General features: G+C 49.6%; 6 protein-coding genes across 6 annotated transcripts; 2 read left to right on the forward strand and 4 right to left on the reverse strand.

Annotated features, from left to right (window-relative positions):
* Positions 1-463: 463 nt before the first annotated feature.
* Positions 464-1,885, reverse strand: T069G_06619 (uncharacterized protein; the record flags this gene model as incomplete). The annotated part of the gene is made up of 1 exon (XM_056173829.1): positions 464-1,885. The coding sequence occupies one exon, from the start codon at positions 1,883-1,885 to the stop codon at positions 464-466; it is 1,422 nt and encodes a 473-aa protein (XP_056027408.1).
* A 1,242-nt stretch (positions 1,886-3,127) lies between these two features.
* On the forward strand, positions 3,128-5,713 carry T069G_06620 (type I 3-dehydroquinase domain-containing protein; the record flags this gene model as incomplete). The annotated part of the gene is made up of 3 exons (XM_056173830.1): positions 3,128-4,950; positions 5,002-5,224; positions 5,294-5,713. 3 exons carry the CDS (start codon positions 3,128-3,130, stop codon positions 5,711-5,713), a joined length of 2,466 nt encoding a protein of 821 aa, XP_056027409.1.
* A 2,619-nt stretch (positions 5,714-8,332) lies between these two features.
* Positions 8,333-8,992, forward strand: T069G_06621 (cerato-platanin domain-containing protein; the record flags this gene model as incomplete). Its single annotated transcript, XM_056173831.1, has 1 exon — positions 8,333-8,992. The coding sequence occupies one exon, from the start codon at positions 8,333-8,335 to the stop codon at positions 8,990-8,992; it is 660 nt and encodes a 219-aa protein (XP_056027410.1).
* Positions 8,993-9,338: 346 nt separating this feature from the next.
* On the reverse strand, positions 9,339-12,399 carry T069G_06622 (pep3/Vps18/deep orange family domain-containing protein; the record flags this gene model as incomplete). The annotated part of the gene is made up of 5 exons (XM_056173832.1): positions 9,339-9,423; positions 9,497-9,629; positions 9,729-10,636; positions 10,685-12,098; positions 12,186-12,399. The coding sequence occupies 5 exons, from the start codon at positions 12,397-12,399 to the stop codon at positions 9,339-9,341; spliced, it is 2,754 nt and encodes a 917-aa protein (XP_056027411.1).
* Positions 12,400-13,357: 958 nt separating this feature from the next.
* On the reverse strand, positions 13,358-14,848 carry T069G_06623 (methyltransferase domain-containing protein; the record flags this gene model as incomplete). Its single annotated transcript, XM_056173833.1, has 3 exons — positions 13,358-13,704; positions 13,747-14,420; positions 14,523-14,848. The coding sequence occupies 3 exons, from the start codon at positions 14,846-14,848 to the stop codon at positions 13,358-13,360; spliced, it is 1,347 nt and encodes a 448-aa protein (XP_056027412.1).
* Positions 14,849-18,697: 3,849 nt separating this feature from the next.
* T069G_06624 (major facilitator superfamily domain-containing protein) lies at positions 18,698-20,494 on the reverse strand (the record flags this gene model as incomplete). The annotated part of the gene is made up of 4 exons (XM_056173834.1): positions 18,698-19,082; positions 19,141-19,684; positions 19,781-20,177; positions 20,240-20,494. The coding sequence occupies 4 exons, from the start codon at positions 20,492-20,494 to the stop codon at positions 18,698-18,700; spliced, it is 1,581 nt and encodes a 526-aa protein (XP_056027413.1).
* Positions 20,495-21,130: the final 636 nt, after the last annotated feature.

Below are 21,130 nucleotides of genomic sequence, written 5' to 3' on the forward strand. Positions count from 1 at the left end.
ACTTCAAGAGTGCTAGTTGACTTGGAACCTCTTGGAATCGAAGGAAGGCCCCGGGGATCGTGGATTGACTTATAAGAGGATGTGACGAGCCATTAGGCTGGTTCAGCTTCCCCCACGGGGAAGAAGTCAGCACTGAAGAGCTAATTCATGCACAATTGGTCGGGGGTTGTGAAAGAATCTGGGGTCGAAGGGCTGGAAGCGGAACAAAGATCTTGGTGGATTGGCGTTCGGGATGTGGAGCCCGCCACCCACACGGGGATAAAGAAATATCCAGATGGCTGAGGGTGGGAAGCATTTTAACCAGCATCAACAACTAGACTATCCATGTGACCTTCACCAGCCTCTTACGTATCATCGAAAATGGTGGAAATTAAGGAGGTATACGATGTTCTGAATCAAGAACATGGGTGTCGTGATGATTAAAAGTGTGTACGCATACATAGATTCTATCAAGTAAATATCCTTAGACGCCAGAGTCCGCATGAAACATCTCTTCCAACGTGGAACCTGGAGCGAATCCGAGATTCATCATGAACTGGGGGTCCACGCTGATGCTGTCAGCATAATCGATATTACCCAGCTCCTCTAAAATGGCATCATAGTCGACTGGATCGGTATGTGATTCCCCCGCGTGTAGAACGCGACCAACCGGCTGTATTGGGCCGACCGAAGATGGTACAAACATCATGCCAAGATCCGGAGGGAGTTGCGCGGGAGAATATTTATGCTGGCTCGCCGTAAACACCTGGGAGCTGGCGGGGATGTGGACATGTACATCCGCTGGGAATAATCCATATCCTTGGTTAAATGATCCCGTCGGGGATTGGTAGTCATCTCTACCTTGAGCCGTTGACTTGTTCCGGCCCAATGGTTCCAATCCAACGATTCCCCCCCAGGAGTTGTTTGTCGTTGAGGTTTTGGGCGAAATGCATACAGTACTTTTAGTTATTTCATCTTGCACCCACACTGCCTTGATCGTGTGTAATGCCGAATTCCACCTATTTGCTTCAGATGTCCGCATCTCATCCATTATCCCTTTTTGTTGAACAAGTAAAAAGAGAGCAACTGTGATGGGCGGGGTGCCGCAAGCCCCAAAATTCGTTATACTGGACTCGACCACTTCCAGGAAGTTGGATATAAGCGACGATCGCTGGCCCGGAACAAGCTCAACTGTCGTGGCCAAGAACATGGCCTGAGCAAGGAAAGCCGATGGTAACATTGGTGTTGCCTCTCCGGCAATGACCGAGTTACAAAAGCTGAACTGTGAATTCAATGACGATACGAGATCTCCGACAGCAACAGCCTTGACAGAACCGTTTTGGTGAATCTTTCCGGCCGCGTGCGTACTTAATATCCGAGCGAATCGATTCAGCTGATCCAGTGTGGTAAGAGAATGTGTGATTTGGGGACGGGCAGATTCAGCATTTAGTGAGAGCTTTCCGAAGCCGTAAGTCGGACAAAAAGAATCGCTAAAGCTCGATCCATGCTGGGATGTTTCTGTCATATGAAGATCCTCCGTGTCCAACAAATGGGATGGCTGACCAATACACATCGACGTCAGAGTCTCGACAAGATTACAAGCGGCGCCCAACTTTGCTAGAGTTAGTCTTTGCACATCACTGTGTGTTTGATATACTCTGCTGGATCGCATATAAGAAATAAGACGCATGGCTTTTCCTGCGATCAAGGAGGCAGCTAGCATGCTCTCACGGCCGATAAGAATAATTGAGTGGAGGAGAATTGCTTGGATGTCGGGAATAATGAAATGTTCCTCCTCTTGAGGAATCAAGCTGCGAGCCACTGCGAAAATCTCGGCTGGCGATATAATCCCCTCGCTTATGGGGGGAGCTGAAGAATGCGCATCTTGGAAGGCTGCGACGGCCATGGCAGACCAGAGAACAGCAAGACTGGAAGGGGCAATGTTGTTCTCCCCTGCATATCCAGATATACTCTGGCCTTGGGAATTGCATGTCGTCACCGTTGCAAATACTTGCTCTCTATCCAGTATAGGAAGCCAGCAGTGAGTATATGCAAAGTAAATTTCGAGGAGGTGTTGATGATTTGAAGGGAGCTTTAATGCCCGATCTCTCACTGACTCGGGCTCTTTCAACGAGTAAGCTTGGCCAAATTTTGCTGCGTCTTCCAGATGTGATGTTGCCAAAGGCAGGCTCGTTATGCTGGTCGATTCGTCTCCAACGTCGCCCTCCGTGTCCGAGTCCTCCGTGTTGGAAACTTCCACTCTTTGTGTACCGCTTTGACAAAGTAACGATTCAATCTCTTTATGAACTCGGCACTTACTCCATTGCTTATGCAACTTGTTTGCAGCTTTGCCTTTGCTCATAAGAATGCTCGCGCCATCCTTCCCATCATCCTTGACCAGTAGTTGATACAGAGTTTCCTCGCAGTCAGGGATACTCTCCAGTAGCCATGCTAGTGATAGCTCAATGGCTCTCAGATATCCGCTTTGGATTCCTCTCTTCTTGGATGCTGGTGTATATGAGCAGGGGCGATTTTGAGACACACAACGGCCGCAATGTGGGCGGCCACCGTCGCATTTCTCTCGAGCTGTTCTGCAACCATCACAGGCCAGGGAGACCCGTCGTCTTTTGCTGGTCGCAGTTGTCGTATCTGATTTCCTAGCAGAATCCAATTCGTCTGTTGATCTCTTTCGAGGCGGCATTCTGACCATTCATGTCTTGCTGACGGTTGCTGTGAGAGCTGAAATCTGAATCGTGGTTCCGTCAATCTCCAATTGCCGTGCCAGCATCATAATACTCGACGCCAGCATCAAGTTTGCACAAGTCTGTATGAAGGAATGCCGAGAAAAGCTGAAATATCTTCACAGTTCTCTCACGGCCGCGCTTTTGATAAACTTGCGTAATTCTTGTGATTCATTACGCTGCCATTGGATAGGAGCATGACTGGGGAAAACCTGGGGTAAAGCGAGCTAGAGATTATAGTGGGTGGCAAATTCAATCCGGATAAATGCTTATCCCCTCTTACTGTGAACAAAGTTGAGAACCATCTGCGGCGCCTTGTGTTGAACCCTCATCAGCGGAAATCTTAGCAATCATACACATCCCAAGAAGCCCACGGAGATACTTGAATTGAAGCAGAATGAAACATTATGGCAGGCGTCAAGAGATCGTTGGCTGCCATGATGAACCTCAGTGAAGGACCAGTCAGTGTCGAAGGCCGGCTGAGGCCGTATGCCTTTATCAATTCATCGTCTGATGCGTCAGAAGTCACATCAAGGACTCCTACGCCGCCGTTCACTCCTTCCAGAGGCAAGATTCCAAACTTCAGTTCTGATGCTTCTCTAGCATTGGTAGGATTGCGCGGATCTGGAAAATCGACATTGGCTATTATGGCTGCGTCGGCCTTGAAAAAGAGAGTCATCAATGTTGAGGTCGCATTTCAATCAGTAACCGGCTCGTCAAGTTCGAGCTTCAAGCAGATCAATGGAAACGCCGAGTGTCATCGGAAACAAGCCGAAGTATTGCAAGATATCATTGAGCAGAACCCGACAGGATGCATCATCGTCTGTCCATGGATGGAGAGGAAAATCCAAAGCCTCCTTCGGCAGTTTTCAGCCACCAATCCGGTCATCCATGTCATTCGGGATATCGATGCTATTCAAAGTCACCTAAAACTCAACGACAGGACAAAAGCTCACAACTTAATGAAGATGAGCAACATATTTTATCGCAGTTGCACCAATCTAGAGTTCTTCAACGTATCCGAGATCCGCGAGACAAACCTCGATGGAAATGGGATGAATGATCGTGGTTTTGCGACAAATACGCCGCCATATCTTGCTTTAAAGCAAGCTGAAAGACACTTTCTCAAATTTCTGTCACTCATATATCCGGCGGGCACGATCCCGTTCTTTGAGTCTGCATTTCCGCTTGCTAGCATTGCACCCGAGGACAGACAATTTACATACTGTCTCTCGGTCCACATTCAAGATATCTTGAGTGGGAGTCAAGATTGGGAAATTTCAATAGTTGGCGTGGATGCTGTTCAAATCTTTGTCAACAATTTGACAACAGCCGGAGATCTCCTTGATGGCGTCGATGGGTTGGCGAACAAAATTACCGAAGCTATCGGCATTGTACGAAGGAGCACCATGCTTCCTATTTTGCTACACATTAAACTACCCGAGGTTCCAAACAGCAGGGTAGTGCGATCATACCTAGATCTACTCTCACATACCCTGTCTCTGGCACCGGAGATGCTCACAGTCGACCTGCGCCTTGATCAATCTGATCTCTCTAGCATTATTTCTGCAAAGAGCCGATCAAAGATTGTTGGAAACTATTTCGTGTCAACAGACATTCAGTCTTGGGAATCTTCAACTTGGACATCCTGGTACCAGAAAGCGTGCCAGCTCGGCTGTGATATGGTGCGGCTCGTTCGACAAGCCACAACAATGGATGACAACTTTGTCATTTCACGATTCAAATCCAAGATTTCATCTCTAAAAACTCATAAACTACCACTTATTGCATACAATAGCGGGCACCTCGGTCGACATTCGGCCTGCTTCAACCAAATTCTCACCCTGGTGGCCCCCAGTCCTGTTATACAAGTCGACGAAAGATGCGCTCCATATCCTTACATCACGGCGAAGGAAGCTACAAATGCTTTATATGCGTCTTTTGTGTACGATGCAATGAAGCTCTACGTGTTTGGAGCCAATGTGGGATACAGCATGTCCCCAGCCATGCATAATGCAGCATTGTCATCCTGCGGGATACCACACCACTATGAGCCTTATTCCGCCGAGTCTCTCAAAGCCGTGGAGCATCTGATATACGATCCCAATTTTGGCGGAGCATCTATCGGGTTACCCTTCAAAGTTGAAGTGACGACTTTGACCAAATATCTCAGTCCCCATGCTAGAGCCATCGGGGCTGCCAACACTCTAATTCCCATCCGCCAGCTCAAGTCAGATGGTACCATCCCAACAGGCTCTGCCCTTCTGGCCGGTGTCAACAGAGCCGGTCCGGTTCTCGCTCTATATGGCGAGAATACCGACTGGATCGGAATTCGAGCTTGCATCCGGCGCGGATTATCTCCAGCCAATGCCGTAAGATTGGCCACCTGGGGATTTATCATAGGTGCAGGAGGAATGGCGCGTGCTGCAGTTTACGCCATGCTCCAAGTTGGCATCAAGAACATTGCAATTTACAATCGGACGACGGAGAATGCAGAGAAACTGGTATCCCACTTCCAACAACTACTCCGAGAAACGGAGCAGACTTCGCTCCCCAACGACCAAGAAATAAAGTTCCATATTTTTACGTCTCTCGACCAACCTTGGCCTTCAGAGTACCGATACCCATCCGTTATTATATCCTGCATTCCGACTCATCCAATAGGCAACACACCGTCACCCGAGTTCAGGATGCCAGATGCATGGCTAGGCCATCAAACAGGCGGCGTCATCATCGAACTCGGGTACAAGACGTTGAATACGCCCCTCCTGAAGCAAGCCAGAGATGGTGCTTCTCGAGGTTGGGTAGCCATGGACGGTCTAGACCTGCTTCCAGAGCAAGGTTGCGCACAATTTGAGTTGTTTACAGGGAGAAGGGCTCCACGGCGTGTCATGCGGAGAGAAATTCTGGAGAATTACAGAGATGAGCATGGCAAATCACATCTAGAGGAGTTGCAACACAGGTTACAGTCTATAGTTGAGCAGGACTCGTGATGGGTGTGGCCGAGGCAAGCAACGAGTGCCAAGTCATTCCTTCAAGGAGGAGATATTTTAGTAGAACGAAAACTCGTATATAACAGTTCATATGATGTCGGTGACATTCAATCACATTTTTCACTTATGCAGACCAAGATATAACATGGTGAATTATGGCAATGAATGCGATGCAAAATCTGTTCTTTTATAACACGTACTTGTGAGGAAACATTCAATTTCCTCGGTAGCATGGTACAACAACTCCAATAACCTCTTAACCAAGCCATCTCAGTTTCATCCGGATATTTATCGTCAAGAAGCACAGACGGTTCTCCATCTGTGCTCCGTACTCTTCTCCGCAGATGGCCATAGCTACCTACCCTGATGTCTGGTCCCTACAGGAACCCTGGGCACGGATCACTGTCGAATGGATGTTGGCTCGTACCAGCAATGAGTCTTCTATCACAATGGATAGCATGGGACATGCCATTCGCAAGTTTAGCCGCCGGTTGCAAGTCGAAATGTAACTACATATCTATACGAGGGATAGCCATACAAGGCAACCCGGACGTTGAACTGGACAGCAAATACCTCACTGGAATGTAGCTGAGACCATCAATGTTCTATATGCACTCTGTTTAACAAAAGGATTAGCAACTTGAGCACAATTTCGGGGGCCGTAATGAGATCCCTTAGACCCCTAGCCTGCACCCGTGCTCCGCGCAGGGACATTTCATCTCTAGCAAATGGACCCAACCCAAACATGTTTACCGCCAGGTGGAAACAACGCATGGTTCGTTCGATATCCACTACGGTCCATCTAGTATCCTTGGTTCTACAGGCTCTATAAGCTTATCACAGGAACGGCCCGGATCGTCGCCTTGGCGGCTGTAAATCTCAGGCTAAGTTGAAGATCACTCATAGCTTGACCACTTCAATGGTAGTTAGAATATGCATATATGACTAGAGAAGAATACCATAGCTAGCTTGTGAAGATATAAGGTTATTTTACCTGAAGCCATGCATGTCCATCTAATTTCCTCTCATTGTCCTAGCAAATACAGACTAACTGCCTGGTTGCATGCGCCATTTGCAGGGTTCGAGGACAAACAGGGTGCACATTCCGACGATTGTTAGGAGAGAATTAGACCTCGGTCTAGATTCCATACTAATCCTATTATTGCGGCATTATACTTTTATCATCGAGTCCTTCATCCATATCAGCTGCTGCAATGACCACCGAGTACATGCTTGGGATTGAGGCAGCTGCCTAGCTACGCACTGGTGTTTCCATTCAGCTGTGGCCAGTGACAGCCAACAACGCGCAGAATAAAGTTAACAAATGTCAGATGGTTGCAATTGTTGACAAGAAGTCATAGCACCAACTGTCCGAAGCATTTGAGATGCGTCTTCACCAGCTAAGGCAAAGGGTGAAGCAAACAATTAAGCTGTGGTTCTAGGCTAACACGCTCTCTGGTATTCTAAAGTTGATGATCACATCATCAAAGTAAGCAGAAGAAAAAAAAATCACATAGCTTGAAAAATAATGGAACGAGGCGGTGTTCAATACTCCTCATGGGCCGATAGTTCATGCAGGAAAGTAATGCTTGTAGTCAATAGTCAACAGCCAAGAGCATGACAGAGTTTCCAAATCCGGAATACGTTTCATCACTTGCCCAATCCATCACAATGTATTCCAAAGCTCTCAGAGCAATTCTATTTTTATGACCTAAAACTTTCCATCCTGCCAAGCGAAATAGGCATCCAAAGCTCTCCTCCTCCATGCAAATTCCCATCAAGCAAAGATTTTCCTTACGCAACGCGTTCACCGAAGCTTCCTAGGCCCAGGAAGGAAACTCGCTGTGCAAAAGAACGCAATTCAATTTTAAACTCAGGGTTGGCATCCCCGTTGCCGCACATGCCCACATCATCCAATGGCATCGCCGTGCCTGGCAGGTCATTAACCTAAACAGGCAAAAGACAAGGCCCAGAACAGGGATTCCGTCTTCTAATCCTGTTCGAACGTATCCTTGAGGCAAATCCAGCTCTCCCATCTACCGGGCCCGTTTGTCTTATGGCATGTTTTTTCCCTTGTTTTCCATCAAGAGAAACAAAAAAGGAGGTGTTTGTTTCCGTACTCTGAAGGGGCCTGTGCAGAAAAAAATAACACACGTTGGTGACTATCGTGAATAATGAATGTCTCCGGCATGATTTGTCTTCTCAGCCAACCCAGCAAGGAGGCATCTCACTCAACCCCCCCGTCCCAACACATCCGAGAAACTCACAGCCACGAACAAGCATCTGTTGTTACAGGCAGTAGAATCTGTCACATTCCCGACTTTGATCGATGCTGCTGATGCATGCAATGGGCCAGTGAGCACTAAGGCAAGCAACTCCATAATGTTATTCCTTGGCCAAGAGCAGAGGGCGTAAGGTGATCTTCGTCTTCGTTCTCTCCGATGTAGTCGTTTCATCCATCGAGTAGAAAAAAAAAGGTATATAAGAGCAGCGTAGTTCCTCCTCGTGAATCACTTTTGAAACATCATCATCAAGCATCAAGAGTAACTTCCCACTGCTTCTTGACGAGACAAAGACCACGACACTCTTTCGAAACAAACAAGCTCATTCTTTCCAAATATGCCTTCTCTCAGCAACCTCGTCGGCCTCGCTGCCGCCGCCGCCGTCTCCGTCTCAGCCGCTGTCCTCCCTCGTGATGGCACCGTTTCCATCACCCCCCACGAGCAATTCTCGTCTTCCGTCGGCGTCATCGGCTGCCTCATCAAAACCGACCGTGTTGCCTACTGGCCCAGCCCCGTCGACTGCAACAACATCTGCGTCCAGCTCACCTACCAGGGCCGCAGCATCAACGTCCTCAAGATCGACCAGTCCGGCGGAGCCTTCGACATCTCCTACGATGCCTGGAACCAGCTCCTCTTCAACAAGCCTGCCACTGTTGAACCCCACCAGGGCGGTGGTACCAATGTCCAGTGGCAGTACGTCGACAACAGCCAATGCGCCAGCCTCCTCCACAACGGAAAGCTGCCCCTGTCTGCTCCCAACAGCATAAACTATGTCGCCAGCTGCCTTAACCAGCCCAACTCGTGGGTCGCCAAGAACTACGAGCTCATCAACTTCCAGGACTCCGTGTGCCACTTCGGATGGAATGAGGTTTGCAACCTCAACCTCCAAGTGAGCAACCAGCCTAGCTGCCCTCACATACTCGGTGACACTCATCCTAGCGGAATGACTGTCTACAACGTCCAATACGGCACTGGTAAGCTTGTCCCGGCTCCCTAAGCGGTCTGCGGGTCGTACATTTTAAGTTAGCATTGAATTCACTTGATTCCTTGCTATACACCCATCGAAAGAGAAAGGATGAAGGGATGGATGATTTGAAAATTGATCTTTGGTACCATGTTTTGTAATTAGCAATAAGCACTGTTCTAACTTCAATAAAAAATGCACTTGCCGGCTCATCTCATATGACCTCTTTCACGTATTTCCACCCGGTTGCCACGCTAGCAGGTCCAAGAAAGAAGCCATTGTGTAAACAAAAATTTATTCATCGCTAATAAGTTGTATGATTGTCAGGTTGGGGTATCTACAGTTCTATATGTCCCATGTCGAGTATATTATGCCCGCCTCATAATGCCCATTCATCAGGGTTATCATCCCGCGTAATGAACGGTTCGTCTATTCTCTTGATGGCGAAATCACTGCATAAAATACTATGAAACGGTCAACTATTTGTCCTCAATAGGAAGGTGTTGATGTAACATAACGGAGAACGGGGAGACTTACCATGCTGACGCCACCAAGGCATCAAGCTCAGCCACAACGGCCTCTCGCTGCGTACCGCTCACAAGACCCTTGTGAATTTGCATCTGGAGTTCCTTGATTCGGTTTGACTTGGCAACACCAGCTTGCTCCAATACTTTCCGTCCCATACAGTCCGAATGGAAAGAGTGCTGGCATGGAAAGACGAAGAACTGCCTACTCAACAAGGGCAGCCCACACACATAGCACTTCTCACCAGGTTCCACAATGGCGTATCTGTGATCCAGAGCAGCAATATCCAGCTTAATATTTGTCGCCGTCTGTGAAGACTCGTCCATCTCTTTCTTCAAATTATCAATGTTTCGGCTATAGTCCTCCAAAGCCTCGCAGATTTCCTCTTTGAAGTCATCGATGACTACAAAGTCGGGAAAGAACGGAATCAGATCCTCAATCTTAAGCAAGTCGCATCTCTTCAGGAATTCAATTGCCGTTTTGATACCGTCAGATTGAGAAATGACTCTCCGAGCAACAGCTAACCACAGTCTTTTGCGCAATTGGGGGTTGGACATTGGTCTATCAGCGATAACCGCAGCCAGCTCAACCTCGTTGTGGGAGAGCGCGAGGTCAACCGCCTGAAGATATTGTTCCATGCTGGTATATATGTGAACGCACGACAGTGTTCGATGGTGGTGGATACACTGGCGCAAAGCAAAGTCGGAATCGTACCGAGGCTCATCACCCTGCGCCTGCAGATACGATAGTAGCCCTGACTCATCTTTGGAGGGGTGTGAGGCGTAGATGGACACGAGCGTGTTGTGGACCGCCGCGTCAGTTGAATTAAGTTGATAGACAACGTAGTTGAGGTACCTTATAGCCTGGTTCTGGGCTGTTGCTTCACCATCAAAGCCACGGTGGTATTCTAGCAATGCTGGAATTAATCGCCGTGGACTGAGATCTGAGTGTCTCATAAGAATGTCCACGGTATCTTGTGCAACGTGCGACATGAGTACAGTGCTGTATCGATAAAAGATTTCTGCATCTGTCTGCTTCTTTAGGACGTTGAGCGCCTCAGTCCATCTCTCTCGCTGTACCCAGTAAGATAAGACGTAATTGTAGTCATTGATGGCGTTGGCAAAGTAGAGCAGCTCCTCTTCTCGCCCATGACTGCTAATTACATCGTATACTGTCTTGTGGTCGAGATCACTTTTGTACTTGTTGACAAACTCTTGAAACTCTTTCTTTGCCGAGTTGATCAATTTTCTCGATTCTGCAGGGTTCATTTTCTCTGACAGGTCTGCATGAGTGATGATGGCATCATCGAGGGAGTTGAGCTTAGCCATGAAGATCTCGACTAGCCAGCTCGCAATCATTATCCTTTGCATAACAGCAGATTTTTTGGTCGTGCCTAGTTTTGTAAGGAGGAAGATGCGCAGGGCATCTGGTTGGTTGCTGTCAATCAATTTGAGCGCAACTTCCTCAAAAGGCTTGTTGCTCCGGCCGTAAACCATGGCAGCTTCACTCCAATGGCCTTTGGTAGAAAGGTAGTCTCCAAATGCGGCGGAAACTGTCTCCCTCTGGATTTGCGAGCGAGCCTGTTGAAGGGCCGGTTCAAACTGTTGCGTTTCCATCATGATTTTCCAGATGTTCCGATCCTCATCGCGTACCACAATCTCAAAGATCTCTTCGGAAGTGAACAGCCAAAAGGTGTTCTTCTGAGAATCTACCGAAAATCCAATAGGCTTCTGGCCGGCGGAAAGCACGTCGTGTTCTGACACCATCTCTCCAGTAAGACGATTGGTGGTAATAACACGGCCACCAACCAGGTTCACAATGTGCCATTGGGTGAGGGCAATGGCATCAATCGTTTCGGTAGAAGGTTTCCGTTTGCTCCCCGACCCTTGTGTGACAATCTGCGCTCTTGGGAGCATCTTGGACTCAGCAAAGACCTTGGAGCCTAGCGCAGAATCTGCAGGCGCATTGAGCAACTTTCCATGATATACACCATGCGACGATAGCCATGCATATGCTCGGTCCGGCACATCATCGTCATCATGAGGGCTGGTGTCAGGCGGGTCGGGGGACACAACGAAAGTGGAGCTCGCCCCAGACGTGACTCTTGAAAGCTCGTGGATGACAGGCTGTTCCGTTTCAAACATCCTCGTGTAGATGGAGCCGCTGCCGTCGTGGCCATGGCTAATTCTGCCAACAAGGTGGAACAGCCTGCTCTGCGTAGCAATCATGACCCTCCTCAAGTCATTCTTTCCATGTAGGTTGTCTACCCAGAGGCCCGTGATGGGCCCATCCGGGAGCTTATGTAGGTTCTTTAGATGCTTCATTTCCTTCCTGTAGAACTCGTTGGACGTTTCTATGAAAGCCTCGTAGATGTTGCCGTCTACGGTGCCGATGAGGATCTCTCTCGTGGAGGCGGTGGGTAGAGATGGATTCCATGCTATGCTCTCGATCAAGACACCAGGCAATTTCGAAAGAAGCCTTGGCTGCTTAGACTGAGAATGCAGGTAGAAATTATGACCGAGCGACGTGCAAACCAGGAGATGCGACGCCGTGGGATCGAGGAACATGCGTCGAATGATACCGATCTCGGATGGCTTCCTCGGTAGGTCAATGTCTGTGCCAAACCATGCAGATTAGCCAAAATCCTTCTCCTTGTTTACACTTGATTCCCTCTCCCACCACATTCCCCAGGTATGCTCACCGTCGATATCCTCGGGTCGGTTCAGGTCGATGCGCAGAATCCTACCACTGCTCAGGGCCAGGATGATGACATTGTTGGCGACCTGTGCGGCGGCAAAATCAGCCGCTATGGAGAACTGCAGCTGCACTCGCTCGATCGTGAAGATTGGCAGGTCGCCGCTCTCCGGTTCTGCGGCCTCGGCGGCGACAAACCCATCGTTGGGATCAAGCGACATGGCGGCAGCTTCTCAAGCAGGCATGCTCGCGCGGGGCTTGCTCAGGGCGAAGTGGATTCGAATCCTGCTTCTGTGCTGCCAGAAGCAAAGACCAGCGCGAGGTGCTCCCACAAGCAGCGATCGGATCGGGAGAGGGCAGGACGTAAGGCTGAGGGGAGCTCGGTTGAAGCTCGAGGCTGGTGATGGTGGAGGAGAGTTAAAGAGATCAACCACCAGGCTGCGTCAGTGACGGTTCTTTGGGCAGCTCAGCAGACGTTGAGCTCCAATTCGCCAGCAGAAAGCGGTGGAGGAGGGAGCTACAGATGGCACTAAACCATTGTTGCGTTAGGGAGGTACCGGGGTACTTTCAGTACAACCATATTGAAGGTACAAACATCAACTCACCAGACTCATAGCATTAATACTTGGGAATGTCCATGGGTTGGTGGATTTAAGTTTATGAGATTCATTTCTTTTATTTATTTTTTTTTCCATTGATCCATCACTATAACGCCCTTGCTATCTAAAAGTTCAATATCGCATGTAACGCTGCACAAGTTTACATGCCAGTAAAAGCGAAAAACACTGCGGCAGGGCTTCTCCTTGGTGATTCATCACCGACATCAACCTTCAGATTCCCTGCTCCGAGATTCCCGCCTCCAACGTATGTACAACTTTGAGGAATCCAGAATATCGCAGCAGAAACTACACCATAAAGTAAGAGCCAAAGAGTGGCCTATTTCAAACCTTATGCAGCCGAGAAAAAGTCAAAGGATTGGTTCGTGGGCCGAAGGAACCTCCCATCCGACTATGGTTGTCAAAAAAAAAAGATATCCACTGTGGCCAATGGAAACGAGCATTCAAAAAGCTTGTTTGCGGTCGAGTTCGTTGTGTTCATTAAAATTCGTCATTGTAAATAACATCATGTCGCCGTCGAGTGTCTGTTCGATAACAGGAGAATTAGATGTCCGTTTCAGATTCAATGTGTGTCGATCAATACGGCATCGCGCAAAGGATGAGGCTCCGTTATGTCGCCACTTGGAGGAGGCACTTCGTCTTGCCTAGACTCAGTTTCTGCAGTTTCTTCCTCCTTCCGGGGCCTAAGACTAAGAGGTTCTTCTGCCGGCCAAGTAGCCTCTGATTTTGGCGCTTGAACGGGTTTCCGTGCTATGGCGAGTCGAAGCTTAATAACAAGGTCTTTGGCGGAGTCTTTTCTCGATAAGTTTGCAATCTCCCTGGCTACCTGCTCGCAGACGGCCTTGCACTCCTCGGGGTCCCATCCAAGATGTTCGGTGAGGAGGCGCAAAGCCGATGATTCAATGCCATCTATCAGACCCATTACCCAAAGCTTGTCCACAGATGGTTCACCAAACACCATGGGAAGAGAATATTCCATCACTCTAACATCCACGAAGCCCGCATTCAATAGTTGTAAGGCATCTAGGTGATCCATGGACAGATTTCGGCCTGCCAGATCTGCAGCCTTGTGGATATCCTTGAACAACGAATGGATAGGAGATTCGGGCGGGAAATGGTCGATGCAAATAGTGCCGTCAAACCCTTCGAAATCAATCACCTCTATCCATCCGCCAGGCTTGAGCGAGTAGTAAGCGCAGTCGTAAACGAAACGCCAGTCGCGGAATGACCCCATCAGATAGCGCATGTGGATCATATCATAATGATCTGGAGGCCTGTCCCAGTCTTCAGCATCTTCGATTTCGAAAAACACATTGACAGGAACGCTCTCGGTCTCCGCAATGGCGGATATGTCGGTGCCTACAACCTCACATTCCGGATACATCTCCGCCATCCTGATGGCCCAATCTCCGGTGCCGGTTCCAACATCGAGAATATGCGTCGGCGGCTCCTCAAGCGGGGCAAGAGTGAGTTCTCCATCGAAAATGTGGAGGAAAACTTGATGGAGCAAAGTCGCACGCAGCTGCTCAAGCTCATCGTTTGGCATGTAATAGTCGCGACAATACCTACGACCATGAAGCTCTCGATAGTCCAGGTCCATGGTCCATAGAGATCGAGTGGACGCTCTGTGTATACGAATTAGTAGCTGTTGAGTTCCGCAGTCAAACACTCTCCCCAGTAGTTTATGGACAATATGTGGAGGGGACAAAATCACACCGGCCACTTACAGGTCTGAAGCCATCGCTCGTGAATCCCCCATAATAAAATGGCCGCCACCTGATCTGTAGGTGCTCAGCGCGCCACGGGGGAACTGGCTCGCTGGGTAAAGAGAAGCTACCTCGAATTTGTCATCGTCTTCGTCATTGTCTTCATCTTCGTCTTCCACATGGTCAGTGTCGGCGCCCTTTTCTTCACATTCCTCCTGACTAGTCTTGATGGTTTGATCATCGTCGTCTGTGCCATCGGCGCTCTGTGGCTTGGCGTCGCGGGGAGATGTCTTTTCCGGCTCCTGTTGACGAGTCCCCTTCCGACTTTTTCGCTTCTTTGTCACCATCTTTTGTAACGTATGCTAAAGAGCTGCGGGAGGCCGACAAGAAAGATGCAGTGTGGTTGCTTCGAAGCAGGGAGATTATCGAAAATGAGCGGCCGCGATTTTTGAATTAGAAAACATGATACTAGGCATCCAGTGTAGGTAAAGAGGACAGGCGAAGACGTCCAAGTCGAGTCAACGAGAAAAGAGCGATTGCATGTCCCGACAGTATGTAGTTTCGTGTGACTAGAAGAGAATGCAAAATATAGAGGCAAAGTAAATCGAAATCCAAGTCAAAAGAACGAGCGACTGCTGGACAGACAACTGGGGAGGGGCTGGCCGGTGGGCGATGAAGAGGTCCCAGAAACCAACACAACAAAAGCTGAAGCTGAAAAGAAAAAACGTGAGAGCAAAGAGAGGATAGAAAAAGAAGGCCAACCAGCACAAGCCGCCTGCAATAGAACGAGGAGGCCCTCGAAAACACTTGCTTCACATACAAGCCCCGACGAAGAAAAAAAGCACAAGTCTGGTGCAGAGGCAAAAGACGCACGAGAGAAGCATGAAGACAAGTTGAGACACCCTCTGTTAGTCGATCAATTTCCTGGGTGGGCCAGCAGACGAGGACCCAGCACTGTGGGCTAGCTGTGGGTTCGGCGGGCATGGCGGGCACAGCGGTTAAGAGGGCCCGGAGCGCGCCACGGAGGGGTCTTCCAGGGCACTAGGGTCACTAGCAAGATGCTGGCAGCGGCTGCACGAGGCAATCCCGGGCCATGCTAGCAGCATACGCCTACACTACGGCTGTGATCCACGAAGCCGGCCAGGGGAGCGGCGCGTGTCATATCCGCCAGCCAGAATGGATGCATCGGATGAGATCCTGGGCTTGCGGTGCATGGACTCGTTATTCCGCAGATTCAAGGCTCCTCCACTGTCTTTTACGAGTCCATCCATTCAGTGCTGTAAAATATATATCACCGACAATCGATACCAGAAATAGCACTGACATCCAGGCATGGAGATTACAGCATGATGTGCCGTCGTTACATACATGTATCAAGGTATTAATGATATGGATTAATTTGATTGAACATTGAATCAATATTGATCAATGAGCTCGCCAAGGCGCTGACAGTTTAGTACTTATACCGGACATGCAGTTTCCAAGAATCGCGGGGGAGGGGATCATCCCATCTCACCTTGTCTTGTCGTGTCTCCTTTAATTGTTTCGTTGCTCGAAGCTAAGAGCAAAGACAGAAAAAGAAAAGAATTGATGACATTTTAGAAAAGAAACGAAACAAGGGAAAATGGTAAAATGGTAAAAAAGAACCTTGAACCTTGGACAGAACTAAAAAAGACAGGATGGAGGCTAAAAAAGTCCCGTCTCTCTTCGCTTGGTTGGCGTCTTGGTGGCCAGAATTCCAACGTTCTGGGCGCTTTCTGGTGGAACTGCTAGCAGCACAACTCTGTTTGATTAGCTGCGCCACGTTGCGGACATGGCGCGGCCACTTCGGGAACGGCAAGGGCTAGGGTTCAATCACTGACAGCTTCAATCTTCCCAACTTGCTGCCTACGTTACATAATTGATGGCAACATAGAAGAGCAAGGTAGGCATTACAATATTGCCATCAGTTACTCCGCGGCGGCTGACATTTGGAATACCCAGTGCTCGAGCCATGGAAGAGTTGCAGTTGCAATCAGCCTCCCGTCTGCACGGTGAGATGAACACCTCAGCACGTCGCCCATCCCTGCTCGCTTCGTCAAATGGCAACGCAGCACTGCATCTGCAGAACCGGGAACAGGGCACTGGGCTTACCAACATGCCACACCCGCGGCCGACGACCAACGGGCTTCGACCCGGAAAAAGAGAGACCAGGAAGCATCCAGCAGCGGGCACTGAGCAGGCGAATCAGCACCTGCAAGACCCTGCTTGCTTCATGTTGCTTGCCTGCTTGTTGGTCTCCATACCTGCCTACCTCCTCTCCTACCTACTGTATGGAGCATTGCATCTACAGTATGCAATCGTGCATGTACAGTACAGAGATTGCTCTTTGAAGGCAGCTGGGACAGATCACGGGCATGGAGGGAAACAACTTGAAGTGCTGTGCTCATGGTCTACAAATCGCATGCTGTGCCCAAACCACCAAGGCCGGTAGCCATCATCTTACGTGTATTTACACGGCCATCCCACACCCACCACCGTCCGTCAGCGACACGACCCGACAGCTTGGGCCCATTGGCGTGAAGGAATGGCCTGGAAGCAGTCCGTGCCGTTCCCAAGACGCCCAATACGGGGTTACATCTTGGTTTCAGGAGCCATACCAAGTCTGTGCATATGCGTACAAGTCATGCTTGTGCAGACACCAGTCAGTACCTGGTAATAGCCGGTCCGGTAGCAGGTGTGTGTAGCTTTCATCTTCAATGTTTGCTCTCCACTCTTTTCTAGTTTCGTCCGCCTGGGCTACCTTACCAACGACACATGGACGATCAGATCTCGAGAAAGCCAACCGAAGATGTGTCTCCTTTTGGCAACAGTGGAAATTCTAATCGATTCAACTGCTATAGGCCAAAACGCCTCATTGGTGACCAGCCACTCGGTACTGTCCAGACGCGCGATATGACCAACATCGTTATAACATTCGCAACACGGCCACGCACACAACAGTCTCTTCTCCACCATCAGCACCAACTCCTCCAGCCTAAAGCTCCCCGGTTGTGCAAAGGCTTTATACTGTAAGCGACAAGGCCCGCTGCCCTCGCTTACTCGTGCTGTACCTATTATGTGCTACCCAGCCTAACCCTCCGTCCAACACAATACTGGGGACCGTGCCATCCCGCTGGGACGCTCGTAACGGAGTGTTGCTTCCATGCGATATTGTCGTGAGCATTTTCCTTGCAGGGAACCCCCACTGCGGAATCATTCTTGAAAGACCCGACGCGGTTTGTCCTGCATGTATTGCAGGTAGAGACAACCAAAGATGCTTTTTACGTACAGCCAACCGTGCTAGGAGTACATACAGACCCTTCGGAGGTGCAAATCGACAGATCCAGGTCGCTTTACCTCGTACTTCGTATGAACAACAACACTGTTTGAACAAATACAAGAATAATATCTACTTGATACCAGGCGATCGGCCCCAAACTCCGGTCCCCCCTCCGTCGAACTTGCTCCGAGCTCCGCGGCACCATTACGAGGGTCAAGACGAATTAATATTCCAGTTTTAGTCCGCACCTAGCCTAGCACTCGGACATTTTGCTTTACACGGCTGGTGCTAAGGGCAAAATGTGAGCGGGTAGGCTTCCGCTGGCGCCTTGACCCGTTCGCGAAAGCAACCTCTTTTTGTGTGACACCTTGGGTCTAGGAAGCACGGGTTAGCCCAATGCGCATCATACGTGTATCTGTCAGCAGCTTGTCATGACAGAAACCTTGTGCTTGCTTACTCCGGACCGGAATTGCCCACCAAGCCAGGCAGGGCTGCCATGCGAGAATCCGCGACACCGACGACGGGGAAACGTGGGAGTTCGGCGCCATTGCATCCACTTCTCGGTCAGTAAGGGGGCCGTCGCAAAGGCATGCGATGCAAATGCATGCAAAAAGCTTATTTTGAGACCTGGAGTGCCTTGGGCCTTCAAAAAAAAAAAACATCCGGGATGCTGTTTAGAGGGCCTATTGTGGCCCAGTCAGGCAAATTACAACGGTACTACGCTGTCATCTCCATATGGTGCACTTATGTCGGAATTCAAATTCCGGACTGACAAATTCAGTCAATGGCAAAGAGAAAAACGAAATCCGGTCATTAAAGCGCGGACAACGGGGCTTCATTATACGAAAATCATAATTTCTTTGGGATGAGCAGCAACATTATGCGATCCCCCTCATTAATAAACATACACAAAGTTCGGATTCTCCTTGTCCGTCATGTCCACAAACGCCGTGGCGTTCAACTCGCCAGCGATGAGCTCTCCCCGCTCCTCCATCTCTGCTCGCAGCTTCTCTTTCCGCTTGTTCTCCCAGATAAAGCAATAGCGGAAGACAAAGAAGAGCGCGAGCTCGATGCAGTTGGCAACAAGGAGAGAGCCAATGCCCAGGTGGTATGAGGGTGCCTGGTTGGCCTTGTAGAAGAAGGGGCCGGCGATGTTGCCGATGCAAGCGCCAAACCAGATCATGCCAGATACAATCATCTTCTTGGACTGGCCACCAGTGTTGGATGTGATGAGAGAGAGCGAAATGACAAATGAGGCTTGGTACGAACCGGTGAGGTAACTATAAAGTCGCGGGTTAGTTTGGTGACATGAAAGACAAATCGACAGGACGGACTCACAAGCAAATCAGTCTTCCAACGTATGCATCGTTGGGAGCAAGCAGGAATCCGAGAGCACCTGCAATTGTAGGCAACATGAACAGAGCGCAGACGAGGGTACGGCAGTTGTTTGGCATAAACTTGTTTGCCAAAGCACCCAACCCAATCCAAATCACGACCAGCACGCCCTGCGGAATGCCCAGCAGAGCCGTATGCAGCGTGTCGAAGTTTAATCCCTTGATGACAAGAGTAGAAAAGTTGGAAATACCGCCGTTTGGAATGTTGGACACAAAGCCGAGCAGGGTGAAGAGCCAGGTCTTGTAATCCAGGTACGCCTCCTTGATTTGCTTCCAGTTGATCCTATTCTGCTCCACACCGGTCTGGTTGCGCCTCATGCGGGCAATCATGATGAGCTTTTCGTCATGACTGAAGCCCCAGATGGTTCGAGGGGAGTTGGGGAGGCAGATGAAGAGGCAGATTCCCCAAGCGGCGCAAAAGGCACCGACAATAATGAATTCGTAGCGCCATGAGGGCAAGGAACTCTTGATTTGGCCAATACCGTATCCTACACACCATCAAACACACGTTAGCAAGTTGTCCACACGCATTTACCAACATTCTGTATCCCAAATTTCTTCATATCAAACAAGCCATCACTTACCAATAAGGCCACCTCCTGCAACACCAATTCCATTGAACGCATACCAGGCTGAAATGCGTGATGGTTGCTCCGCTCTGGTATAATACATCGACGTGATGAGCATAAACGCCGGATCCGCAATCGCTTCAAATGCTCCGGACAAGACTCGAAGGGCAAGCAATCCCCCAAGGTTCTTCACTGCCGCCTGGCACATGAGGAGGGCACCCCACATGAAGATGTTAAAGGCAAGATAATATGCAGGCGGGCTGCGCTGCATAAGAAGGTTGGAGGGGATGGCCCAGATCAGCCATCCAAAGTAAAAGCTGCTGGAAAGCCACGAATAGTCGTCTCCCACGAGCTTTAGATCGTCTTTGATGCCAAAGATGGCGGCGTATGAGAGAGTGGTTTTGTCCACATACTAGAGCCACGGTTAATCCCCGTCCACAATAACCAAACGGCGACTTTCCGGTGGAATCTCACATAAAAGAAATAGCAAATGCCTAGCAAGGGCAAGATGCGCATATCCAGTTTGCGCAGCAGTCGCTTCTCGTCAGCTTGGTCGATGGCTTCGTCATTGGGATACCGCTCCATGGCCTCCAGGTACATCTCATGCACCGGGCGGTCAGTGACCGCAGCCACGACTGTCTTGAGATCCTTCTCGACATGTTCAACGTCGTCCAAATCCTTTACAGGAGAAGGAGGAGGATATGCGGCCTCATTTGATTCAGTGGCCATGATTGCGGTTTATCTATATTGGAGTCGCGGCCGCTGCACAGAAGGATCGGCGTGGAATCACAGAACCCACAGGATCGACTCTCGGGGACGGGCTCCCCCGTTTATATATCACGGGAGCTGCATTCCAGACACCACCTCTGCATCATCCCCCTCTCCTCATTCATGCAACACAAACCGAGAACCGAACATCACTACCGCTAGTGAGCACGGTTCTGTGGGGGGAAAGAAAAGTCGGGGAGGCTGGAGCTAAACGCGTACGAGGGGCTCCATTGTGTGGGGGAGAAGGCACATGGAGGAGGCGAATGCCATCGAGTTTCTTTTCCAAACGTGGGGTTCTTCCCCAGAGTCCTACTTCCTGGGGAGAAGCGGCAGTCTCTGATTCGCTCTGTCGGCAATTCAAACTTGGTGGCGTCGACATCACGCTTCATATCCGGTTTACTTCCACCAACACTTGGCACCGCTAAAATGCGCCTTTGAACGGTCCACAACCACCGAGCCTTCGTTCAAACAGCTAGCCAAAACGTTTACCCGCTTCTTCGAGCAAGTAAAAGAGAAGCAATTCGTGGAAAATGGGCCAGCCAGGGTATGATATTGTTCCATATTTTCTCCGGTGGCGCTCAATGGTTTTCCATTTAA

The sequence above is a fragment of the Trichoderma breve genome, chromosome 4 (assembly GCF_028502605.1).
Source record: "Trichoderma breve strain T069 chromosome 4, whole genome shotgun sequence".
Taxonomy (NCBI): Eukaryota; Fungi; Ascomycota; class Sordariomycetes; order Hypocreales; family Hypocreaceae; genus Trichoderma; species Trichoderma breve.